The sequence below is a fragment of the Anomaloglossus baeobatrachus genome, chromosome 5, assembly GCF_048569485.1.
Source record: "Anomaloglossus baeobatrachus isolate aAnoBae1 chromosome 5, aAnoBae1.hap1, whole genome shotgun sequence".
Taxonomy (NCBI): Eukaryota; Metazoa; Chordata; class Amphibia; order Anura; family Aromobatidae; genus Anomaloglossus; species Anomaloglossus baeobatrachus.
The window spans coordinates 228,509,034-228,531,880 of NC_134357.1; the positions used below are offsets into that span (position 1 = coordinate 228,509,034).

At 48.6% G+C, this 22,847-nt stretch overlaps 1 protein-coding gene across 1 annotated transcript in view; it reads left to right on the forward strand.

The window, feature by feature from the left end:
- The window catches only part of PATL1 (PAT1 homolog 1, processing body mRNA decay factor), a 230,223-nt gene that overhangs the window by 70,159 nt on the left and 137,217 nt on the right, over positions 1–22,847 (forward strand). Inside the window, exon 7 of the mRNA XM_075349144.1 lies at positions 5,019–5,102. Coding sequence (XP_075205259.1) covers positions 5,019–5,102 — 84 coding nt within the window. The remainder of the gene's footprint in view (positions 1–5,018; positions 5,103–22,847) is intronic.

The following is a 22,847-nucleotide window of genomic DNA, read 5'->3' on the forward strand; positions in this document are numbered from 1 at the left end:
TGTGGGTGGAAGCCACGGCCTCCACCATATCCGCAGTTCACATCCCGGGCGTAGAAAACTGGGAAGCAGATTTTCTCAGTCGCCAGGACATGGACACAGGGGAATGGTCCCTTCACCCGGACGTGTTTCAGGAGATCTGTTGCCGCTGGGGGATGCCGGACGTCGACCTAATGGCGTCCCGGCACAACAACAAGGTCACGGCATTCAGGGCACGATCTCACGATCACAGAGCTCTGGCGGCAGACGCCTTAGTTCAGGATTGGTCGCAGTTTCAACTCCCTTATGTGTTTCCACCTCTGGCACTGTTGTCCAGAGTGTTACGCAAGATCAGGTCAGACTGCCGCCGCGCCATTCTCGTCGCTCCAGACGGGCCGAGGAGGTCGTGGTACCCGGATCTGTGGCATCTCACGGTGGGCCAACCGTGGGCACTACCAGACCGACCAGATTTGCGGTCTCAAGGGCCGTTTTTCCCATCTGAATTCTGCGGCCCTCAACCTGACTGTGTGGCCATTGAGTCCTGGATCCTAGCGTCTTCAGGGTTTTCTCAAGAGGTCATTGCCACTATGAGACAGGCCAGGAAACCAACGTCTGCCAAGATCTACCACAGGACGTGGAATATATTCTTATCTTGGTACTCTGATCAGGGGTTTTCTCCCTGGCCATTTGCCTTGCCCACGTTTCTTTCCTTTCTTCAATCAGGATTGGAAAAAGGTTTGTCGCTCGGCTCCCTTAAGGGACAAGTCTCAGCGCTTTCTGTGTTCTTTCAGAAGCGTCTTGCCAGGCTTTCTCAGGTACGCACGTTCCTGCAGGGGGTTTGTCACATTGTCCCTCCTTACAGGCGGCCGTTAGAACCCTGAGATCTGAACAGGGTTCTGAGGGCCCTTCAGAAGCCACCTTTCGAGCCTTTGAAGGATATTTCTTTTTCTCGCCTTTCGCAGAAGGTGGTCTTCCTAGTAGCAGTCACATCACTTTGGAGAGTGTCTGAGCTAGCAGCGTTGTCATGCAAGGCTCCTTTCCTGGTGTTTCACCAGGACAAGGTGGTGCTGCGCCCGGTTCCGGAATTTCTTCCTAAGGTGGTATCCACCTCTCATCTCAATCAGGCAGGTGTGCCAGGCGGCTACCTGGTCGAGCCCGCACATTTTCACCAAACACTATCGGGTGCATACCTATGCTTCGGCGGATGCCAGCCTAGGTAGACGAGTCCTTCAGGCGGCGGTTGTCCACCTGTAGGAACGGGCCGTTTTTACGGCTCTATTACGAGGTATTATTTTACCCACCCAGGGACAGCTTTTGGACGTCCCAATTGTCTGGGTCTCCCAATGGAGCGACAAAGAAGAAGGGAATTTTGTTTACTTACCGTAAATTCCTTTTCTTCTAGCTCCAATTGGGAGACCCAGCACCCGCCCTGTTCCCTTCGGGCTGTTGTTTTTTCGTGTACACATGCTGTTCATGTTGAATGGTTTCAGTTCTCCAAAACTTCTTCGGATTGAAGTTACTTTAAACCAATTTATTAGCTTTCCTCCTTCTTGCTTTTGCACTAAAACTGAGGAACCCGTGATGCACGGGGGGTGTATAGGCAGAAGGGGAGGGGCTTTACACTTTTAAGTGTAATACTTTGTGTGGCCTCCGGAGGCAGAAGCTATACACCCAATTGTCTGGGTCTCCCAATTGGAGCTAGAAGAAAAGGAATTTACGGTAAGTAAACAAAATTCCCTTCTTCTCAGCAATCCACTCGCTCCAAACAGCAGGAGTGATAATACCTGTCCCAGACGACTAGAAGTTCGGGGGTTTTTATTCCAACCTCTTTGTGGTCCCCAAAAATGATGGGTCAGTTCGACCCATCCTGGGCGTCAAACACTAAACAAACATGTGCACGTACGGAGATTCAGAATGGCGTCCCTAAGGTCCATTATTGCATCCATGGTCGAAGGGGAATTCCTAGATCACTAAAAGTTCCTCCGCTTCGCAATTCAGGACTCCCACTTTCAATTTGTAGCTCTACCCTTTGGCCTTGCCAGGGTCTTCACCAAAGTCATGGCGGCCGCCATGAGCGTCCTTCACGCCAGGGGAGTAGTCGTTCTCCCTTACTTGGACGACCTCCTCATCAAGGTCCCCTCCTTCCGCGACTGCTCAACCAGCGTACAGTTCACTGTGCACACCCTATCCCGCTTAGGGTGGCTAGTGAATCTGGACAAATCATCCCCGATCCCATCACGATCCATCACCTTCCTGGGCATGTCCCTGGACACCCGTCGGGGCTTGATCCTTCTCCCTCAGGACAAGGCGTTCGCTCTTCAACGAGCAGTACGCTGCCTTCTACGTCCTCAGTCTCTCTCCATTCGATTCAGCATGAAAGTGCTCGGCAGGATGGTGGCGGCTATGGAAGCAGTACCCTTTGCTCAACTGCACCTCCGCCCACTGCAGCTAGCCCTTCTAGCGGCCTGGGACAAGAGCCCCTTCTCCTTGGACAGACATCTTCACCTGACGCCTTCAGTCAGGTACGCACTCCGCTGGTGGCTTCGGTCCTCATCCCTATCGAAGGGGAGATCTTTTCTCCCAGTGAACTGGCTGGTCCGGACCACGGACGCCAGCCTCCTAGGCTGGGGAGCAGTGTACCGGCACCACACTGCTCAAGGACGTTGGACGCCCCAGGAGTCTTTCCTACCCATCAACATCCTGGAACTCCGCGCGATCTTCCTCGCGCTCAGAGCGTTCTGCCCTCTGCTAGCGGGTCGTCAGATTCGAGTCCAATCGGACAATGCGACAGCTGTAGCCTGTATCAATCGGCAGGGGGGCACCCGCAGCAAAGCGGCTTATCTCGCGGCTCACAAGATCCTCAGCTGGGCCGAATCAACGGGATCAGTGATATCCAGCGGTACACATACCGGGGGTAGAGAACTGGACAGCAGACTTTGAGTCGCCAAGGCCTGGCTGCCGGAGAATGGTCTCTCCACCCAGATGTTTCTACACATCTGCACTCGCTGGGGCACACCAGACGTGGATCTAATGGCCTCAAGGTTGAATGCAAAGGTACCCGCGTTCATAGCCAGGTCACGCGACCCGCAGTCCATCGGCGCGGGTGCTCTAGTCTGCTCCTGGCACCACTTCCGCCTGCCTTACATATTTCCACCTCTACCCCTGCTGCCGCGGGTAATCAGGAAGATCAAGGCAGAGGGAGTCCCGGTGATACTGATAGCACCGGACTGGTTCAGGCGCGCCTGGTACGCCGAATTAGTACAAATGCTCACAGACGCACTGTGGCGCCTTCCAGACATCCCAGACTTGCTGACCGAAGGGCCCATTTCCCATCAGAACTCCAGAGCCCTGAAGCTGACGGCGTGGCCATTGAGACCTGGGTATTAACAAGAGCGGGATTCTCCCCCGCGGTTATTGCCACCATGATCAGCGCCCGAAAGCCTGCTTCATCCCGCATTTACCACCGTACGTGGAAAAATCTTCCTTTCATGGTGCAGGGAAACTAACGTCCAGCCTATGCCTCTGGCCATTCCCAGAATTCTCGATTTTCTACAGTCTGGCTTGCAAGCGGATTTGGCTCTCAGTTCCCTTAAAGGGCAGGTCTCAGCGCTCTCAATCTTCTACCAATGCCGCCTGGCTCAAAAACCGCAAGTCAAGACCTTCCTCCAGGGCGTTTCCCATCTAGTTCCCCCGTACAAACGGCCGCTGGAACCATGGGACCTCAACCTTGTTCTGGACGGTCTCCAGAGGTCTCCCTTTGAAACCCTCAAGGAATCCTCCCTTGCTCTTCTGTCCTGGAAGGTAACATTTTTGGTGGCAATTACGTCCATCAGACGGGTTTCAGAGCTAGCAGCACTCTCTTGCCGCGAGCCTTTTCTGATCTTTCACCAGGACAAGGTAGTTCTGCGCCCCCTTCCGGATTTTTTTCCAAAGGTTCTTACCCCGTTTCATTTGAACGAGGACATTGTTCTGCCTTCCTTTTTGTCCACACCCGGTTCATAGGGTGGAAAGGTCTCTGCATTCGTTAGACCTCGTCAGAGCTCTCAGATATTACATATCCAGGACAGCCCCCTTTAGGAAAACGGAATTTTTGTTCGTCATTCCTGAGGGGCCTAAGAAGGGACAGCCAGCTTCAAAGGCGACGCTGGCTCGCTGGATTCGCTCTGCGATCCAGGAAGTCTACCGCTTGCAACTCAAGTCCATTCCTAGTGGGCTGCGGGCTCATTCCACGCGAGCAGTTGGCGCTTCGTGGGCCATTTGGCATCAGGCTTCAGTGGAACAGGTGTGTAAGGCTGCGACCTGGTCTAGCCTACATACGTTTTCAAAGCATTACAGAGTCCATACCCAGGTTTCAACTGAGGCAAAACTGGGTAGGAAAATTCTGCAAACGACAGTAGAGCACCTCTCTCAGTAGGCGCTCCAGGCTGTCTGGGACTGGTTCCTAGTCCTTGGGTTCTGTTGTCTTCTTTTATGTTTCCCACCCATGGGCTCCTTTAGGACGTCCCATGGTCCTGTGTCCCCCAATGAGGCGTCAGAGAAAAACGGATTTTTGTGTACTCACCATAAAATCGTTTTCTCTTAGCCATCATTGGGGGACACAACACCCACCCTGTTGCCCTGTTGGGCCTTGGTTCTCTCAGTACTTTATTTGGTTATGACTTTTTTTTTTTTTTTTTTTCCCTCATGTTTCTCTGTTGAGGTAAGTTTTTACTGTTTTTTTTTTTTTTTTTTTTCTCTCCTACTGCTTATGTACTAAAACTGAGGTTGCCTGGCCCGGCCAGGGGGTGTATACTGCAGAGGAGGAGCTATGCTTTTGCATTTACTTAGTGTCCTCCTATGGATAGGCAGCATAACACCCATGGTCCTGTGTCCCCCAATGATGGCTAAGAGAAAACGATTTTACGGTGAGTACACAAAAATCCGTTTTTTGTGATGATGGCTTCCCTTTAAAATGAAGTTTGCTATGTTTCTGGTCATTTCTCAGTGTTTTTCCAATGTTTCAATGTTAGACAAGAGTCTAGTTTGGAATTTTGTTTCTGCAGATTAACCCAGCAACACTTTTGAGACACCCATTCCCTTCAGCCCTGACCCCACTTCAGCGAGCACAGCTTATGGGAGGAGCTCAGGTAACCTTATGGAGTGCTATGTATTGTATCTGTGTCTGTATTACCCGATTGCTTCTCATGAGAGGAAGAAATAATGCTTTTAAAGGGAACCTGTCAGCTGACACATGCTACCCAAAACATGGGCAACATGAATCTACCACAGGCTGTATGATCACAGCCTGGTATGTTTTAATAGCTGCCATGCTGTGCACTAGCCGTACAGGTCAGTCCCCTGCGGCTTTTCCCTGGCCACTGACTGTGACTGACAGGTTTCTGCCTACGTGTACGTATAGGTAGAGACCTCTCACTGTCAGCGGACATGGAGAATTCACCAGGGACTCGCCTGTACAGCTATTAAAAGTATGTTTTTCTTTGTAACTCCACAGCATTTCAGAGTAAAACATATCTGGCTGTGATAATACAGCCCATGGCTGATATATGCTGCCCACTTATATATCATCTGACAGTTTCCCTTTAAACAGAATAAATAAACTGCAGAGTTTAAAGGTACCTTTAGAGGTTGTCTTAAACTTTTTTTTTTTTAATAAATGGCCTATTCTTAGCTTTGGTCACCAATGTCTGATTGGCAAGGGTCTGACGCCTGTCAACCCTGCAGATTAGCTACTCTTTGTGGTGGCAGCAGGCAGCCAGAAATGGTACGTTCCGGAGCTGCCCCGTCGACTAATTGAAACCATGGCTGCGTACTGCACTCCATTAAAGTCAATAGGAGGCAAATGTGCAGTACCCAGCCGCTATCAGAAGACTGAGCAGCCCTGGAACAGAGCATTTCCTGCTGCCGCTGCTTGTACCAAGAGCAGCTGATCGGCTGGGGTAGGGGGTGTCACATCTCGGACAATTAGACATTGATGAGCTATCCTAATGATAGGCCATCAGTGTAAATGTAGTGGATAATCTCTCAAGTTTTCGGGTCAAAAATCTTTGACCTTTTATAAAAGGTCCAGCATGATCTACAACACCTTTTTAAAGGGTACTCCTGGGAGATAAAACAGTACATTACATCAAAAGCTGTAAAGGCGCACATCCATAGTAGTGTTCTCAGCCGTCACAGCATGTGCTCTTCAGATTTAGTCACTTTGATGGATATGCCTATCCTGAGTGATGCCCTCCCTTCTGGGACGCTATGTCAGTGTGAGTTCCTCTTTATTCCTCGGAGTACCACATTATTATTGAGTGCTTCTGTTTGTTCCTTTATCAATGGGGTTCTTTGGTATATTAGAAAAATTTGTTAGTTCATTGCTTGATCGGTCTCTGCATCTTCTTCTCAATTACGTTCTTCAGAGTTAAGACAGAGCATTTTTTTTTCATTAAATTATATTTAAAAATCCCAGAAAAAGGCTCCAATATGAGATTAAAGGGAACCTGTCACCAGGTTTGGAGCCTATAAGCTGCAGCCACCACCAGTGGGCTCTTATATACAGCATTCTAACATGCTGTATATAAGATCCCAGGCCGCTGTGTACAACGTAAAAAACACTTTATAATACTCACCTAAACGGTCGCTGCAGTGGAGTTGGGTCAAATGGGCATCTCCGGTGTCGGCGCCTCCTCTTTCGGCCAGCTTTGTCATTCTTCTGAAGCCGGGGTGCATGACGTGTCCTACGTTATCCACATTCGCCGGCATTGGGGTCCTGAGCAGGCGCACTTTAATCTGCCCTGAGCAGGGCAGATCAAAGTATTCTAGTGCGCCTGCGCGGGACCAGCGAGTGTGTATAACGTAGGACGCGTCATGCACACAGGCTTCAGAAGGAGGACGAAGATGGCCGAAAGAGGATATATATGGCCCAACATCACCGCAGTGACTGTTAGGTATTATAAAGTGATTTTTTTTTTTTTTTTTTTTTTTTAACGTTCTGCACAGCGGCCTGGGCTCATATATACAGCATGTTACAATGCTGAATATAAGAGCCCACTGGTGATGGCCGCAGCTTATAGGCCCCAAAACTGGTGACCGGTTCCCTTTAAGCAGTAGTTTATTTTTCTGGGTACGTTTTCTGTTCCTGAATTCTGTTCTGTAAGTGCTTGAGTTCATTATATTCTGCATGGTGTAAAAGAAAAGAATTCCAGAAAATTCTAATCCATATCATTGGGGACATAGATTTCCTTTGTCTACTTGGCATCCAGATATATCACAAGGTCTCTTTCATTAGAAAATAACCTATTGTTTAAATTAGATTTTTGTGTTTTATGGAAAATAAAACCTTTTTCACATTGGTCAGTGGGCTTTTTTTAGATTTCAACTTTCAATTTCAAGAAACCACCTATACATAGTCACAATAAATGGATCCCAACCTTATCTTTTTGGTATTGAAGCATCATGAACAAAGGTCATTGTGAGGGATATGACCCATTATGAATGGTGGATCCTGAGTAATCAGCTGTGCATGGAGGTGTAACCTGTCATTGTAATTCTGAGTCTGAGTATACTACTGAAATGACAGGAAGACCTATATAAAAAAAAAAACAAAAAACCCAGTGGCCATTGAATAACATTGTAAGATCACTAGTTTTGTTCTTTTAATAAAGAACGTAGCATGGGAAAAAAAAGTTAAAGCATCTAACACAAAAATATGACTTAAGCCATGTCGTATTTTGACAATTGCTTCCCTTTAAAGAGGACCTGTCTCCAGTTAAAAAGTGGCCAGGTTTTGCTCTTTTGTTCCTGATGCATCCCTGATTATTCAGGGTTTGTTTGTTTTTGGTTTTTTTTTTAATCTACCACACAGTTCCTGCTATATGGGCCTTTTTATTTAGAGCTACTTTTTATGGTCTTTATTAAGGGGGCGTTGCTCACAGGTTCATAATGCAGAGCAGCCTAGATACACAAGATAATCCTGTGAGTAACACCACCTTGTAAAGACCCTAAAAATTAGCACCAAATAAAGGCCTATATTTCTGGCGGTCTGAGTACTTAAAATCAGAGACTATATAATAGGAATAAAATGTGATCCCTTTTGACCTGGTTACAGATCCACTATGTGTTTGCGCCTACCACCAGTTACACATCTCCTTTTGGCACTGACCTGAATCTGTTTTGGCTTTTGCTGATCTTCTGCTTTTAGTATTTTTGTTTTCCAATATAGTTGGGAAACTAAGGGTACCGTCACACTTTAGCGACGCAGCAGCGATCCGACCAGCGATCTGACCTGGTCAGGATCGCTGCTGCGTCGCTACATGGTCGCTGGTGAGCTGTCAAACAGGCAGATCTCACCAGCGACCAGTGACCAGCCCCCAGCCAGCAGCGACGTGCAAGCGATGCTGCGCTTGCACGGAGCCGGCGTCTGGAAGCTGCAGACACTGGTAACTAAGGTAAACATCGGGTATGGTTACCCGATGTTTACCTTAGTTACCAGCGCACACCGCTTAGCTTAGCGTGTGCAGGGAGCAGGAGCCGGCACTGGCAGCGTGAGAGCTGCGGAGGCTGGTAACGAAGGTAAATATCGGGTAACCACCTTGGTTACCCGATGTTTACCTTGGTTACAGCTTACCGCAGGCTGTCAGACGCCGGCTCCTGCTCCCTGCACATTCAGGATTGTTGCTCTCTCGCTGTCACACACAGCGATGTGTGCTTATCAGCGGGAGAGCAACAATAAAAAAAACGAACCAGGGCTGTGTGTAACGAGCAGCGATCTCACAGCAGGGGCCAGATCGCTGCTCAGTGTCACACACAACGAGATCGCTAATGAGGTCACAAAAAACGTGACTCAGCAGCGATCTCAGTAGCGATCTCGCTGTGTGTGAAGTACCCCTAAGGCTATATCCTCCCTAGTATCCCTTAATGAGGAGTGGAAACCATGCTGTGAATTATCACTCACTCCAAGAAGGCAAAAGTTAGACCATTGAAAGCTCCCCTGCTTCCCACGCAGCCATAGGCTCTCGCATAGTTACTTCCTGATGTTCTGACAGAGTTGCTTAAGAGTTGAACCTACTGGTACATTGAAGCAGCTGAAAACATTTGTGAAATTTGCCACCACTTCCATTTTCCCTCGCTCTTTGCTCAAGACACTACTGAAGAGGGTTCTTCCTCACCCTATTGTTAGAGAAGCCCCTGATTATCTTTGAGGCTTCTACAGCTCCCTTCACCACCCTCATCTGTATCTTCTCTTGTGTCCTTGCTTTCTGCTCCTCATTTTCCAGTAATGTAGTCATCCATTGTTTCCTGACGGGATCTCTATGGTCTTTTCTGGGAGATCAGTGTCCGGCCCATAGATCTTAGCAGCTCACTTACATTTTAAGAAAAATGTGGATTTCTATGGAACAAGACATTGGATCGTAGGTATTAAGGTATCATTTTATTCAACTTTCTATGTCCTACATGCCCATATCGATTGCTTAGGACGCTTGATCCTTTTGACAGATTCCCTTTAAGAACAGGAGGAAGACTTTCTTTATTGGGCTATATGGCCCCTCTATCCGAGACCTGTTTGTGACACTTGTCCCATAGCGTGTGATTAGAGTTGTCTTAGACACCTTTTTTGGCAATGTGCGCACGCTGCGTTTTTTGACTCTGCGTTTTTGGCCGCAAAAAAGCGCATGTACTGCATTTCGGTGCATTTTTTTGTTCCTGCGTTTTGCTGCGTTTTTCCAATGCATTGCTTGGGTGAAAAAAACGCAGAAAAGAATTGGCATGCTTTTTTTTGGTCACCTCAAAAACGCAGCTAAAAAAAAAAAAAGCACTGTGCAGACAGCAAAAATGAAAACTCAAAGACTTTGCTGGGGATGCAAAGTCAAGCAATTTTAAGAACAAAAAGGCACCCGAAAAAAAGTGCAAAAACGCATCGTGCGCACATAGCCTTATACAGACTTTTATCCAGGTTTCATGCCATGATTTGTATATTTCTTCGGCGCTCCATTGGAGACCCAGACGATTGAGACGATTGGTGTATAGCACTGCCTCCGGAGGCCACACAAAGCATTACACTAAAAAGTGTAAGGCCCCTCCCCTTCTGGCTATACACCCCCAGTGGGATCACTGGCTCACCAGTTTTCTGCTTTGTGCGAAGGAGGTCAGACATCCACGCATAGCTCCACTGTTTAGTCAGCAGCAGCTGCTGACTATGTCGGATGGAAGAAAAAAGGGCCCATACTAGGGCCCCCAGCATGCTCCCTTCTCACCCCACTTTGTCGGCGGTGTTTGTTAAGGTTGAGGTACCCATTGCGGGTACGGAGGCTGGAGCCCACATGCTGTTTTCCTTCCCCATCCCCCTGAGGGGCTCTGAGGAAGTGGGATCTTACCGGCCCCCAAGCCCTGAGGCCGGGCTCCATCCACAGACCCATGGAACCTGCTGGATACGGAGCTGGGTACCGTTCAGGGACAAGGCCCTGCGACATTAAGGTACTCTGTGTCCCCGTATGTACAGGCCGCGCACACTCCAGACTTGCTGGGTGTGCTAGTGCGCCGGGGACAGTAGCGCTGAGCGCTGGGGTTACAGTCACTACAGTTTTTCTGAGTGACTTTATGTGTTGGGGACTGCCGCGCCGGCCGCCCCTAGAGCGGCGGCGCGGCTGCGACTTGTAGTGCGCCGGGGACTTAGCGCCGACCGTGCTTTTACGACAGCGTCGCTTATAAATTTAGTCCCCGGCTTCTGCGGCCTAGCTCCGCTTCGTTCCCGCCCCCGCCCTGTCAATCAGGGCAAGGGAGAGACGCTGTACGATTCATCAGCGCCGAGGGCTGGAGTCTTATTTACATGCTCCAGCCCTCTCACTGAGCACAGTGGGACGCAGGTTTCCCGCTCTTTGTCTGCACACGCCCAGGGCCCGCCCCTCTCCACAGGACGCCGGCAGCCATTCCTACATGCAGTCTGGCTGGAGAACGGACACAGGCTCTGGGAGACCCAGACAAGGGATTTCTGGCGACCACACACCCGCGTTTAGCGGGCGGTAAGCAGCAATTAAGTGCTGGCCCCACTAGTGCCACAGTGTGATATTTGTGTACTTTTTTCTCTGTACCATATATATATATATATATATATATATATTTTGCACTGTAAGGTCGCTTCTTGGCTGTATACCCCAATTGCTCTGAGGAGACGACAACATGTCATCTGCAAAACGCAAGGGTGCCAAGACACAGGCTGTGAACGCTGCTTGTGCCGCTTGTGAGTCGCTTCTTGGCTGTACACCCTATATTGCTTTGAGGAGACAACAGCATGTCATCCGCAAAACGCAAGGGTGTCAAGGCACGGGCTGTATACACTGCTTGTACAGCATGTGGGGCTAATCTACCAGCAGGCTCCAACGACTCTCATTGTGTGCAATGTTCAGTCCCAGTGGCACTTCGTCAGCCAGAGCCTATTGTGGTGGTAGCCCAGGCAGAGACGCCTGTGAACCCTGCCCCGGTGACGGGGACAGAATTTGCAGTTTTTGCTGACAGGATGTCTGTCACTATGACAAAAATCCTAGAGACCTTGCAGGCCAGGCCAGTTACTCAGTCCATGGACACTGCTGCGGCAATGTTCCCCGGTCCCCCTCAGTTGGAGTTAATCCGTGCTTCAAGGGGGTCCCAGGCATCTCAACCTGACGGCTCTGATTCAGATGACAGTCCCAGGCAGCCTAAGCGTGCTCGCTGGGAGAGACCCTCCACGTCATCACGCGGATCAGGGTCTCAACGAGAAGAGTCTCTACATGATGAGACAGAGGAGGGGGATCAGGAGTCTAATCCTGAAACCGCTCTCAATCTGGATACTCCTGATGGTGACGCCATGGTAAATGACCTTATAGGGGCCATCAATAGTCTATTGGAAATTTCTCCCCCTGCCCCTTCTGCAGAGGAGGCAGCTGCACAGCAGGAGAAGTTCCATTTCAGGTATCCCAAGCCTAAACTGAGTACTTTTCTGGACCACGCTGACTTCAGAGAATCAGTCCAGAAACACCATGCCTACCCAGATAAGCGTTTCTCCAAACGTCTTAAGGATACACGTTATCCCTTTCCCCCTGACGTGGTCAAACGCTGGACCCAGTGTCCAAAGGTGGACCCCCCAATCTCCAGGCTTGCAGCTAGATCCATAGTTGCAGTGGAAGATGGGGCTTCACTTAAAGATGCCAATGACAGACAGATGGACCTTTGGTTAAAGTCTGTCTATGAAGCTATCGGCGCGTCGTTTGCTCCAGCATTCGCGGCCGTGTGGGCACTCCAAGCTATTTCAGCTGGCCTGGCACAGGTGGACTCTATCATATGTCCAGCAGTGCCGCGAGTAGCGTCTCTAACCTCGCAAATGTCTGCGTTTGCGACTTGCGCTATCAACGCTGTCCTGGACTCTACAAGCCGTACCTCAATTGCGTCTGCCAACTCTGTTGTCTTGCGCAGAGCCTTGTGGTTAAAGGAATGGAAAGCGGATTCTGCTTCCAAAAAATGTTTAACCAGCTTGCCACTATCTGTAGATAGACTGTTTGGTGAACAATTGGCTGAAATCATTAAGCAATCCAAGGGTAAGGACTCCTCCTTACCCCAGCCCAGATCAAGCAAACCTCAACAGAGGAAGTGGCAGTCGAGGTTTCGGTCCTTTTGAGGCTCCAGCAAGACCCAATTCTCCTCGTCCAAAGGGACTCAGAAGGAGCAAAGGAGCTCAGATTCCTGGCGGGCTCACTCACGCCCCAAGAAAGCAACCGGAGGAACCGCTTCCAAGGCGGCTGCCTCATGACTTTCGGCCTCAGCCCTCCGCATCCTCGGTCGGTGGCAGGCTCTCCCGCTTTTGCGACATTTGGCTGCCACAGGTCAAAGACCGGTGGGTAGCAGACATTTTGTCTCACGGGTACAGGATAGAATTCAGTTCTCGTCCTCCGCCTCGGTTCTTCAGAACCTCCCCACATCCCGACCGAGCAGATGCCCTTCTGCAGGCGGTGTGCTCACTAAAAGCAGAAGGAGTGGTGATCCCTGTTCCTCTGCAGGAACAAGGGCAAGGTTTTTACTCCAATCTCTTCGTGGTTCCAAAAAAGGACGGCTCGTTCCGTCCTGTTCTGGACCTAAAGCTGCTCAACAAGCATGTGAACGCCAGGCGGTTCCGGATGGAATCCCTCCGCTCTGTCATTGCCTCAATGTCTCAAGGAGATTTCCTTGCATCAATAGACATCAAAGATGCTTATCTCCACGTGCCGATTGCTACAGAGCACCAACGTTTTCTACGTTTCGTGATAGGAGACGACCATCTCCAGTTCGTAGCTCTGCCATTTGGTCTGGCGACAGCCCCACGGGTTTTCATCAAGGTCATGGCGGCAGTGGTAGCAGTCTTGCATTCTCAGGGACATTCGGTGATCCCTTACTTAGACGATCTACTTGTCAAAGCACCCTCTCAAGAGGCATGCCAACACAGCCTGAATGTTGCGCTGGAGACTCTCCAGACTTTCGGGTGGATCATCAACTTTTCAAAGTCAAACCTGGCACCGACTCAATCACTAACGTATCTTGGCATGGAGTTTCATACTCTCTCAGCGATAGTGAAGCTTCCGCTGGACAAGCAGCGGTCTCTACGGACAGGGGTGCAGTCTCTCCTTCAGGGTCAGTCGCACCCCTTAAGGCGCCTCATGCACTTCCTAGGGAAGATGGTGGCAGCAATGGAGGCAGTCCCGTTCGCGCAGTTTCATCTGCGTCCACTTCAATGGGACATTCTCCGCCAATGGGACGGGAAGACAACTTCCCTAGACAGGAAAGTCTCCCTTTCTCAGACGGCCAAGGATTCTCTGCTATGGTGGCTTCTTCCCACCTCATTAACGCAGGGAAGATCATTCCTGCCCCCATCCTGGGCAGTGGTCACGACAGACGCGAGTCTGTCAGGGTGGGGAGCAGTTTTTCTCCACCACAGGGCTCAAGGGACGTGGACTCAGCAGGAGTCCACCCTTCAGATCAATGTTCTGGAAATCAGGGCAGTGTATCTTGCCCTATTAGCCTTCCAGCAGTGGCTGGAAGGAAAGCAGATCCGAATTCAGTCGGACAACTCCACAGCGGTGGCATACATCAACCACCAAGGAGGGACACGCAGTCGGCAAGCCTTCCAGGAAGTCAGGCGGATTCTGATGTGGGTAGAGGAAAGAGCATCCACCATATCAGCAGTTCACATCCCGGGCGTAGAAAACTGGGAAGCAGACTTCCTCAGTCGCCAGGGCATGGACGCAGGGGAATGGTCCCTTCACCCGGACGTGTTTCAGGAAATCTGCCGCCGCTGGGGGGTGCCGGACGTCGACCTAATGGCGTCTCGGCACAACAACAAGGTCCCGACCTTCATAGCGCGGTCTCGCGATCAAAGAGCTCTGGCGGCAGACGCCTTAGTGCAAGATTGGTCGCAGTTCCGGCTCCCTTATGTGTTTCCACCTCTGGCACTCTTGCCCAGAGTGTTACGCAAGATCAGATCCGATTGCGGCCGCGTCATACTCGTCGCCCCAGACTGGCCGAGGAGGTCGTGGTACCCGGATCTGTGGCATCTCACGGTCGGCCAACCGTGGGCACTACCAGACCGTCCAGACTTACTGTCCCAAGGGCCGTTTTTCCATCGGAATTCTGCGGCCCTGAACCTGACTGTGTGGCCATTGAGTCCTGGATCCTAGCGTCTTCAGGATTATCCCAAGGGGTCGTGGCCACCATGAGACAGGCTAGGAAGTCCACTTCTGCTAAGATCTACCACAGAACGTGGAAGATTTTCTTATCCTGGTGCTCTGCACAAGGAGTATCTCCCTGGCCATTCGCGTTACCTGTCTTTCTTTCCTTCCTGCAATCTGGGCTGGAAAAGGGCTTGTCGCTCGGCTCCCTTAAAGGGCAAGTCTCGGCACTATCCGTGTTTTTTCAGAAGCGTCTAGCACGACTTTCTCAGGTGCGCACGTTCCTGCAGGGGGTTTGTCATATCGTACCTCCGTACAGGCGGCCGTTAGATCCGTGGGATCTAAACAAGGTCCTTGTTGCTCTCCAGAAGCCGCCCTTCGAGCCTCTGAGGGATGTGTCACTTTCTCGACTCTCACAGAAAGTGGCCTTTCTGGTAGCGGTCACGTCTCTTCGGAGAGTGTCTGAACTAGCAGCGCTGTCATCCAAAGCTCCTTTCCTGGTGTTCCACCAGGACAAGGTAGTGCTGCGCCCCATTCAGGAGTTTCTCCCTAAGGTGGTATCCTCTTTTCATCTTAATCAGGATATCTCCTTGCCTTCCTTTTATCCGCATGCAGTTCATCGGTATGAAAAGGATTTACATTTGTTGGATCTGGTGAGAGCACTCAGAATCTACATTTCCCGCACGGCGCCCCTGCGCCGCTCGGATGCACTCTTTGTCCTTGTCGCTGGTAAGCGCAAAGGGTCGCAGGCTTCAAAAGCCACCCTGGCTCGATGGATCAAAGAACCAATTCTTGAAGCCTACCGTTCTGCTGGGCTTCCGGTTCCATCAGGGCTGAAGGCCCATTCTGCCAGAGCCGTGGGTGCGTCCTGGGCATTACGACACCAGGCTACGGCTCAACAGGTGTGCCAGGCAGCTACCTGGTCGAGTCTGCACACTTTCACCAAACATTATCAGGTGCATACCTATGCTTCGGCGGACGCCAGCCTAGGTAGAAGAGTCCTGCAGGCGGCAGTTGCCTCCCCGTAGGGGAGGGCTGTCTTTGCAGCTCTAACATGAGGTATTTCTTTACCCACCCAGGGACAGCTTTTGGACGTCCCAATCGTCTGGGTCTCCCAATGGAGCGCCGAAGAAGAAGGGAATTTTGTTACTTACCGTAAATTCCTTTTCTTCTAGCTCCTATTGGGAGACCCAGCACCCGCCCTGTTGTCCTTCGGGATTTTTGGTTGTTTTTCGGGTACACATGTTGTTCATGTTGAATGGTTTTCAGTTCTCCGATGTTACTTCGGAGGGAATTTGTTTAAACCAGTTCTTGGCTTTCCTCCTTCTTGCTTTTGCACTAAAACTGGTGAGCCAGTGATCCCACTGGGGGTGTATAGCCAGAAGGGGAGGGGCCTTACACTTTTTAGTGTAATGCTTTGTGTGGCCTCCAGAGGCAGTGCTATACACCAATCGTCTCAATCGTCTGGGTCTCCCAATAGGAGCTAGAAGAAAAGGAATTTACGGTAAGTAACAAAATTCCCTTCTTTTCCTCGTTCCTTCACTCCAGCCTTCCTTAAAGGCCACAGTATTTGTTCGATATTTTATATCCATATTTGTGAGTCAAAAGAAGGATTGGGTAAAAAATTTAAGTGTTGCAGTATGCTGCGTGGTTGCATATGACAGCCGAGACTGGGCAATGCAAGTCTCAGTCAGAGAAGAAAATCGGACGCCATATAGACCATCTGTATGCTGTCCGTTTTGTACTGATACACTACCGTTGTGTAGTATAGAACACTGTAAATGGTCTTGTAAATGATTGTAGATTAAGGCTATGTGCACATGTTGATTTTTTTTTTCATGTTTTTTTCAGCCGTTTTTCTTTGCAGATTTTAAGGCCCGTTTCACACATCCGGCATTTCACTGGATGCCGGATCCAGCACGCATGCAGTACAGTACATTAATTTACCGTGGAAGCGCGACACCATGCGGTTGTGTGCTTCATGCACAACCACATTTGTCCGCATGGTGTCATGCTTCCACTGTAAATGAATGTACTGTACTGCATGCGTGCTGGATCCGGCATCCAGTGAAATGCCGGATGTGTGAAACGGGCCTTAAAATCTGCAAAGAAAAACGGCTGAAAAACTTGAGAAAAAAAAAGCGCTAGACACTGACTTTCTTCCACCTCGTTCAGCGCTTCTTTACACTCAAACTCCTGATCCTCAGATAGTGATGTGGGAGGCTGGCGGTGCCTCTCCATCGATGTCGGGAATCAGTTAAGGCAGTCAGGACAACTATGGGCCTAACAGATGAGAAATCCCTTGAAGATGTTATGTTTTTGGAGAATTGGAGGAGAAAAAGAAGCGAAACTTCACTGTAAACGTTAAAATAGAAGCACTTATTCAGAAAGAGTGGAAGCGTCCTGACAAAGCAGGAACTCTCCCTTCATCCTCAAAAAGGAAGCATCCCTTTTGATGACGAAAAAATGGCATTATAGGATAAAGCCCCAAGAATCGATGCAGCAGTTGCAAAATCCTCTAGGAGAGGTGGCATTCCTGTGGAGGATTCGGGAACATTGAAAGACCCCCTTGACAAAAAAGCAGACAGCTGTCTTAAGCACTTGTGGGAAACATCAGCAGGAATTCTGAACCCGGCTATAGCCAATACCTGCAGAGAGAGCCTGTGCTTTAATGATCTGACTACAACAAATTGTAGATCAGCTGAAGGATAAAACTCCTCGAGAGAAAATCCTTTCTAAATTTCCACTGCTGCAAGGAGCAGTGGCATTTCTTGCTGACTCATCAGCTGATGCTATCAGGCTGGGAGCCCGTTCTGCAGGATTGTCTAATCTGGCCAGAAGGGCATTGTGGTTGAAGGGCTGTTCAGGAGTCCTGCAAACCAAGCATAAATTATGTTCAGTGCCATGTGACGGTCAGCTCCTTTTTGGTAAACAGCTGGAAGATGCATTGGAGAAAGCATTCAATTCCAAAAAGTCCTTCCCGAGGTTCCACGCAGTCTCTTTTCGTTCTTCTTTTCGGAGGCAAAGATTCGTCAAGGGCAAACCTCCGGATAGTTGGAAGTGGTAGTGCAAGCCTAGACGAGAGTCAGGATTCATGTTCGGTGGTTCCGCCGCCTCCTCGAAGAAGTTAGCCCAATGACTCCAGACTACAAGTTGGGGGACGCCTTTCTCATTTCCTGGGAGCATGGGAAGGTATTTCCTCGAACACATACGTCCGGGCCATAATAAAGGAAGGTTACAATTTCTCCTTCAACCCCTGCAGCATTTCATCATCGCGCCTCTTCGGAGGTCATTAGAAGAACAGGCTCTGCAATTGGAAACTATAGGATTATTAAACAATCAAATCCTTTGCGAAGTTCTACCTTTAGAGAGAGGAACAGGATTCTATTCCCCTCTTTTTCTTGTCAAGAAACCAGATGGTTCCCTCCGAACCATTATCAACCTCAAACGTCTCAACCGGTTTCTTCAGAATTCCCCATTCAGGATGGAATCCATTCAGTCAGCCATAAAGCTGCTGTTCCGCGACTGTTTTATGGCAGTGATAGACCTAAAGGACGCCTAATACCATGTAACCATTCATCAAAAATATCAACGGTTTCTCAAAATGGCTCTTTACATCCAAAACAGACTGTCATCTTCAGTTCAGAGCACTTCTCTTCGGACTGTCTATCGCCCCCAGGATCTTCACAAAAATAGTGGCAGAGATAACTGCTCACTTGAGAATCCAGAATATACTTCTTGTTCCTTATCTAGACGACTTCCTGGTGGTTGGCAACTCCAGACAACAATGTGCAGAACACCTGCAGAACCTCCAGAGGATCCTGCGAGACCTGGGATGGATGATGAATCACGAAAAATCGAGATTAGAACCTGCTACGACTCAAACCTTTTTTGGTCTCACCCTAGACTCAGAGCGTCAGTTATGTCTTTTGCCAGCAGAGAAGATACTCGCGGTGTCAGAATTGGCCCTGATGGCAATCCGGCATCCCAAAATGTCTGAGACAAGCTATTTTCCCGCTGGGCACTATGACATCCTGCTTCCCGGCGGTTCCATCGGGCCAGATCCACTCTAGGGCTCTCCAATGGCAAATCCTGTCTGCCCAAAAAACATTAGGAGGATATTTAGAAGGGGATGTCATTCTTTTCTTGACTGTCAAGAATTCCCTGCTTTGGTGGACGTTCATAGACAACCTGTCTGTGTGGGTTCCCTGGCTATCACAGCATCGGAAGGTGGTCACTACTGGTGCCAGCCAGTCCGGCTGGGGAGCTCACCTCCACGAGCAGATATCCCAGGGCTGGTGGTCAGTACAGGAAGCAGCACAGCCCTCAAACCTCCAGGAGCTATGGGCAGTGAAACAAGCACTGAAATCCTTTTTTCCCCTTCTCCGGGGTTGGCACGTTTGTGTAATATCGGACAATCAGTCTACAGTCTCCTACATAAATCACCAAGGGGGGCCACAATCCCCATTCCTCATGCAGGCATCTTAGTCATTTTCACTGGGTGTAACAGAATCTCCTCTCCCTCTCGGCTGTACGCTTAAAAGGACTTCTAAATACCACGGCAGATTACCTCAGGCGCCCTCAACTGCGACAAGGAGAATAGTCCCTGAATCCACTGATCCAGCAGACAAGCCCTTAGCAGTGGATGCACTTCAGGTTCCAAGGACCTTCAGACTAGCCTATGGCTTTCCCCCAATTGTCATGCTACCGACGGTTATACAAAAAAAATCAGGGAGGATCGGGAAAAGGTCCTTCTCATCACCCCCTTCTGGCCCAAGAGGCCATTGTTCTCTCTCCTGAGGACAATGTCGGTCACAGATCCTTGAGTTCTGCCAGAGGTTCCGGACCTGTTAGTGCAGGGACCAGAATTCCACGCACAGGAGAAGAGGTTCCGTTTAACAGCTTAGAACTTGAGAGGTCGTTGCTGATGCGCAAGGGGTTCTCCTCTGAACTAGTCTCTTTGTTGAAGAGCCGTAAACTGGTTACCACTAAAATCTATGGGAGAGTGTGGCAAAAGTTCCTTTCATTTACAAATAGTCCCTTGGGTACGGAGGTTCCTATTCCATACATTTTAGAATTCTTGCTGAAGGGGTTTGAAGTAGGGCTAGCAGTAAATCCTCTGAAGGTTCATGTTTCTGCCTTAGGAGCCTTATACAATTGTAACCTGGCAGCCAACCGGTGGGTTTAAAAGGTTTATTAAAGCTTGTGATAGGACTAAACCAATAGTCATGCCTAAAGTTCCACCGTGGGATCCAAATTTATCTTTGGATGCCCTCACGGGTCCTCCCTTTTGAGCCTCTTGCCGAAATCTCCCTGAAGTTGCTAACATTAAAGACGATTTTGCTAGTGGCCGTGAAGTCAGCACGCAGAATTAGTGATTTATAAGCCTTATCGGTAGTACAGCCCTACACTCAGGTATTCAATGATAGGCTGGATCAGGTCTATCTCCCAAAGGTTATCTCTCGATTCGATAGAACGCAGGAGATAGTTCTTCCCTCCTTTTGCAGCCATCGTACAAATACGGAGGAACACAGATTTCACACATTAGATGTTCGTAGAACCCTCCTTCAATACATCTCAGTGACACATAGTGTGTGAGAAAACAGTCCTTATTCATAGCCTTTCAAGGTAGGAAAGGTCTGGGGATATCCAAAAGCACCATCTCTAGGTGGATTAGGGAGGCCATTGCTTTAGCCTACACATCTAGTGGGGCTGCCATCCCTGAGTGCATAAGGGCCCATTCCACCAGAGCGGTGTCGACCTCCTGGGCTGAGAAGACACAGGTAGCTATTGACCAGATTTGTAGGGCCGCTACCTGGTCCTCACAATCTACTTTTTTTCCGTCACTATTGGTTGGAGCTATCCTCGGCTGACCTCTTGTTTGGTAGAATGGTGCTTGAGGTGGTGGTCCCTCCCTAATACGTTATTCTCTGAAAATCTCTCACGTGGTCCTGTCATGGGTAAGGGGAAAACACTTTTACTTACTGGTAGCTGGTTTTTCCAGAACCCGTGACAGCACCCATATAATCCCTCCCTTTCTCACCCATGGTGCACTATTCTGGGTGTGAATGTGTTTTCTAGTTGGTGATGGAGTTACGTTCTAACGATTGTTGGAGGTCCTCTCATTCTCGGTAAACCAACTCATGAAGGGGAGAAGGTACTGCCCTTTTATTTCAGAATGGTTTCCTGTCCTCGCTGGGCGGATCCCTCTCTAATGTGGTACTGTCATGGGTTCTGGAAAAACCGGCTACTGGTAAGTAACCTTGGTGTTCTCACTATCTGACATGAAATCAGAATAAACCTTTCCTGGTTTAGGTCAATTAGGATTACCAAAATTATTTATATTTGCCAAATGCCAGAATGATGAGAGAGATAATCTTCTTTCCTTATGATGCCATCTATTTTGTGAAGTGTACCAGTCCCTCCTTCAGCAAAACAACCCCACAACATGATGCTGCCACCCCTGTGTTTCACAGTTGGGATGATGTTCTTAGGCTTCAAATCTTCTCCCTTTTTACTCCAAACATAACGATGGTCATTATGGATAAACAGTTCAATTTTGGTTTTATCAGACCACAGGACATGTCTCCAAAAATTAAGGTCATTGCTCCTGTGTGCATTTGCAAACATTAATCTGGCTTTTTATGGGTTTTTTTTGGAGTAATTGCTTCTTCCTGACAGAGTGGCCTTTCAGCCCATGTTGTTACAGTACTCGTTTCACTGTGGATAATTTCACCAGCATTTTCACAAGGTCTTTTTGCTTTTGTTCTTTGGTTGATATGCACATGTCTGACCAAAGCACATTCATCTCTTGTACACAGAAACCATCTCGTTCCTGAGCGGTATGATGGCTGGACATTTCCATCTTTTTTGCACTTGCGGATAATTGTTTGTACAGATGAACGAGGCACTTTCAGGTATTTGGAAATTGCATCTAAGGATGAACCAGACTTGTGCAAGTCCATAATTCTCTTTTGGAAATCTTTGTTGATTTCTTTTGACTTTCTTTTGAAGAAAGACAAAGAAGCAGTGAGTTTCAGGTGTGCATTAAAATACATGCACAGGTGTGTCTCTGATTAACTCAGATGTTGCCAATAAACCTATCAGAAGCTTCCAAAGACATGACATATAATATATAATATTTATTCATTTATATAGAGCTGTTAATTCCACAGTGCTTTACATACAATGGCAACTCTGTCCCCATTAGGGCTCACAATCTAGGTTCCCTATGAGTATGTCTTTGGAGTGTGGGAGGAAACCGGAGTACCCGGAGGAAACCCACGCAAACACGGGGAGAACATACAAACTCCTTGCAGATGTTGTCCTTTGTGGGATTTGAACTCAGGACCCCAGCGCTGCAAGACTGCAGTGCTAACCACTGAGCCACCGTGCCGCCCTATGACATTATCATATGGGCTGTCCCATATTGTTTAAAAGGCACAGTACTCTTGGTGTGTATAAACTTTTGACTTTGCAGAAAATAATACAAATGCCTTAAAACATTCTCTCATATTATTCTGGCATTTGGGAAGTATAAATAATTTTGGTAATCTTAATTGACTTAAAACTGGAAAGGCTTATTCTGATTTCATGTCAGATAGTGAGAAAAACCTGCATATGTGTCATTTTAGATAGTGTATGTAAACTTCTGGTTTCAACTGTATATACTTTCGATATGCCAAAAATGGGACAGAATGTAATACTCCTTTAATTTTTAGTGTGGCACCTTTATTGGTTCAGTGTGGCAATGTGGTCTTTGGATCAAAAAGTTGTGGGTGGCTGTCCTGCAGTACGTGGTTTTGGTTTATTTTCCTGGCCCCCTCAAAAGTAATCTGTGTGAACTTATAGAACAGTCAGGAAAACATAATGTGCAAGCCAGTAACCGTTACTTTTCAAGACCAAACGGGAAAAAAATTATGGAATCATGAAAAACAAACAAAAGAACACTCCAATACATCAATAGTATTTTGTTGCACCACCTCTGCTTGCCGTCTCTGAGGCATGGACTTAATGAGTGACAAACAGTACTCTTCATCAATCTGGCTCCAACTCTCTCTGATTGCTGTCGCCAGATCAGCTTTGCAGGTTGGAGTATTGTCATGGACCATTTTCTTCAACTTTCACCAAAGATTTTCACTTGGATTGAGATCCGAACTCTTTGCAGGCCATGACATTTGACCTTATGTGTCTTCTTTCAAGGAATGTTTTCACAGTTTG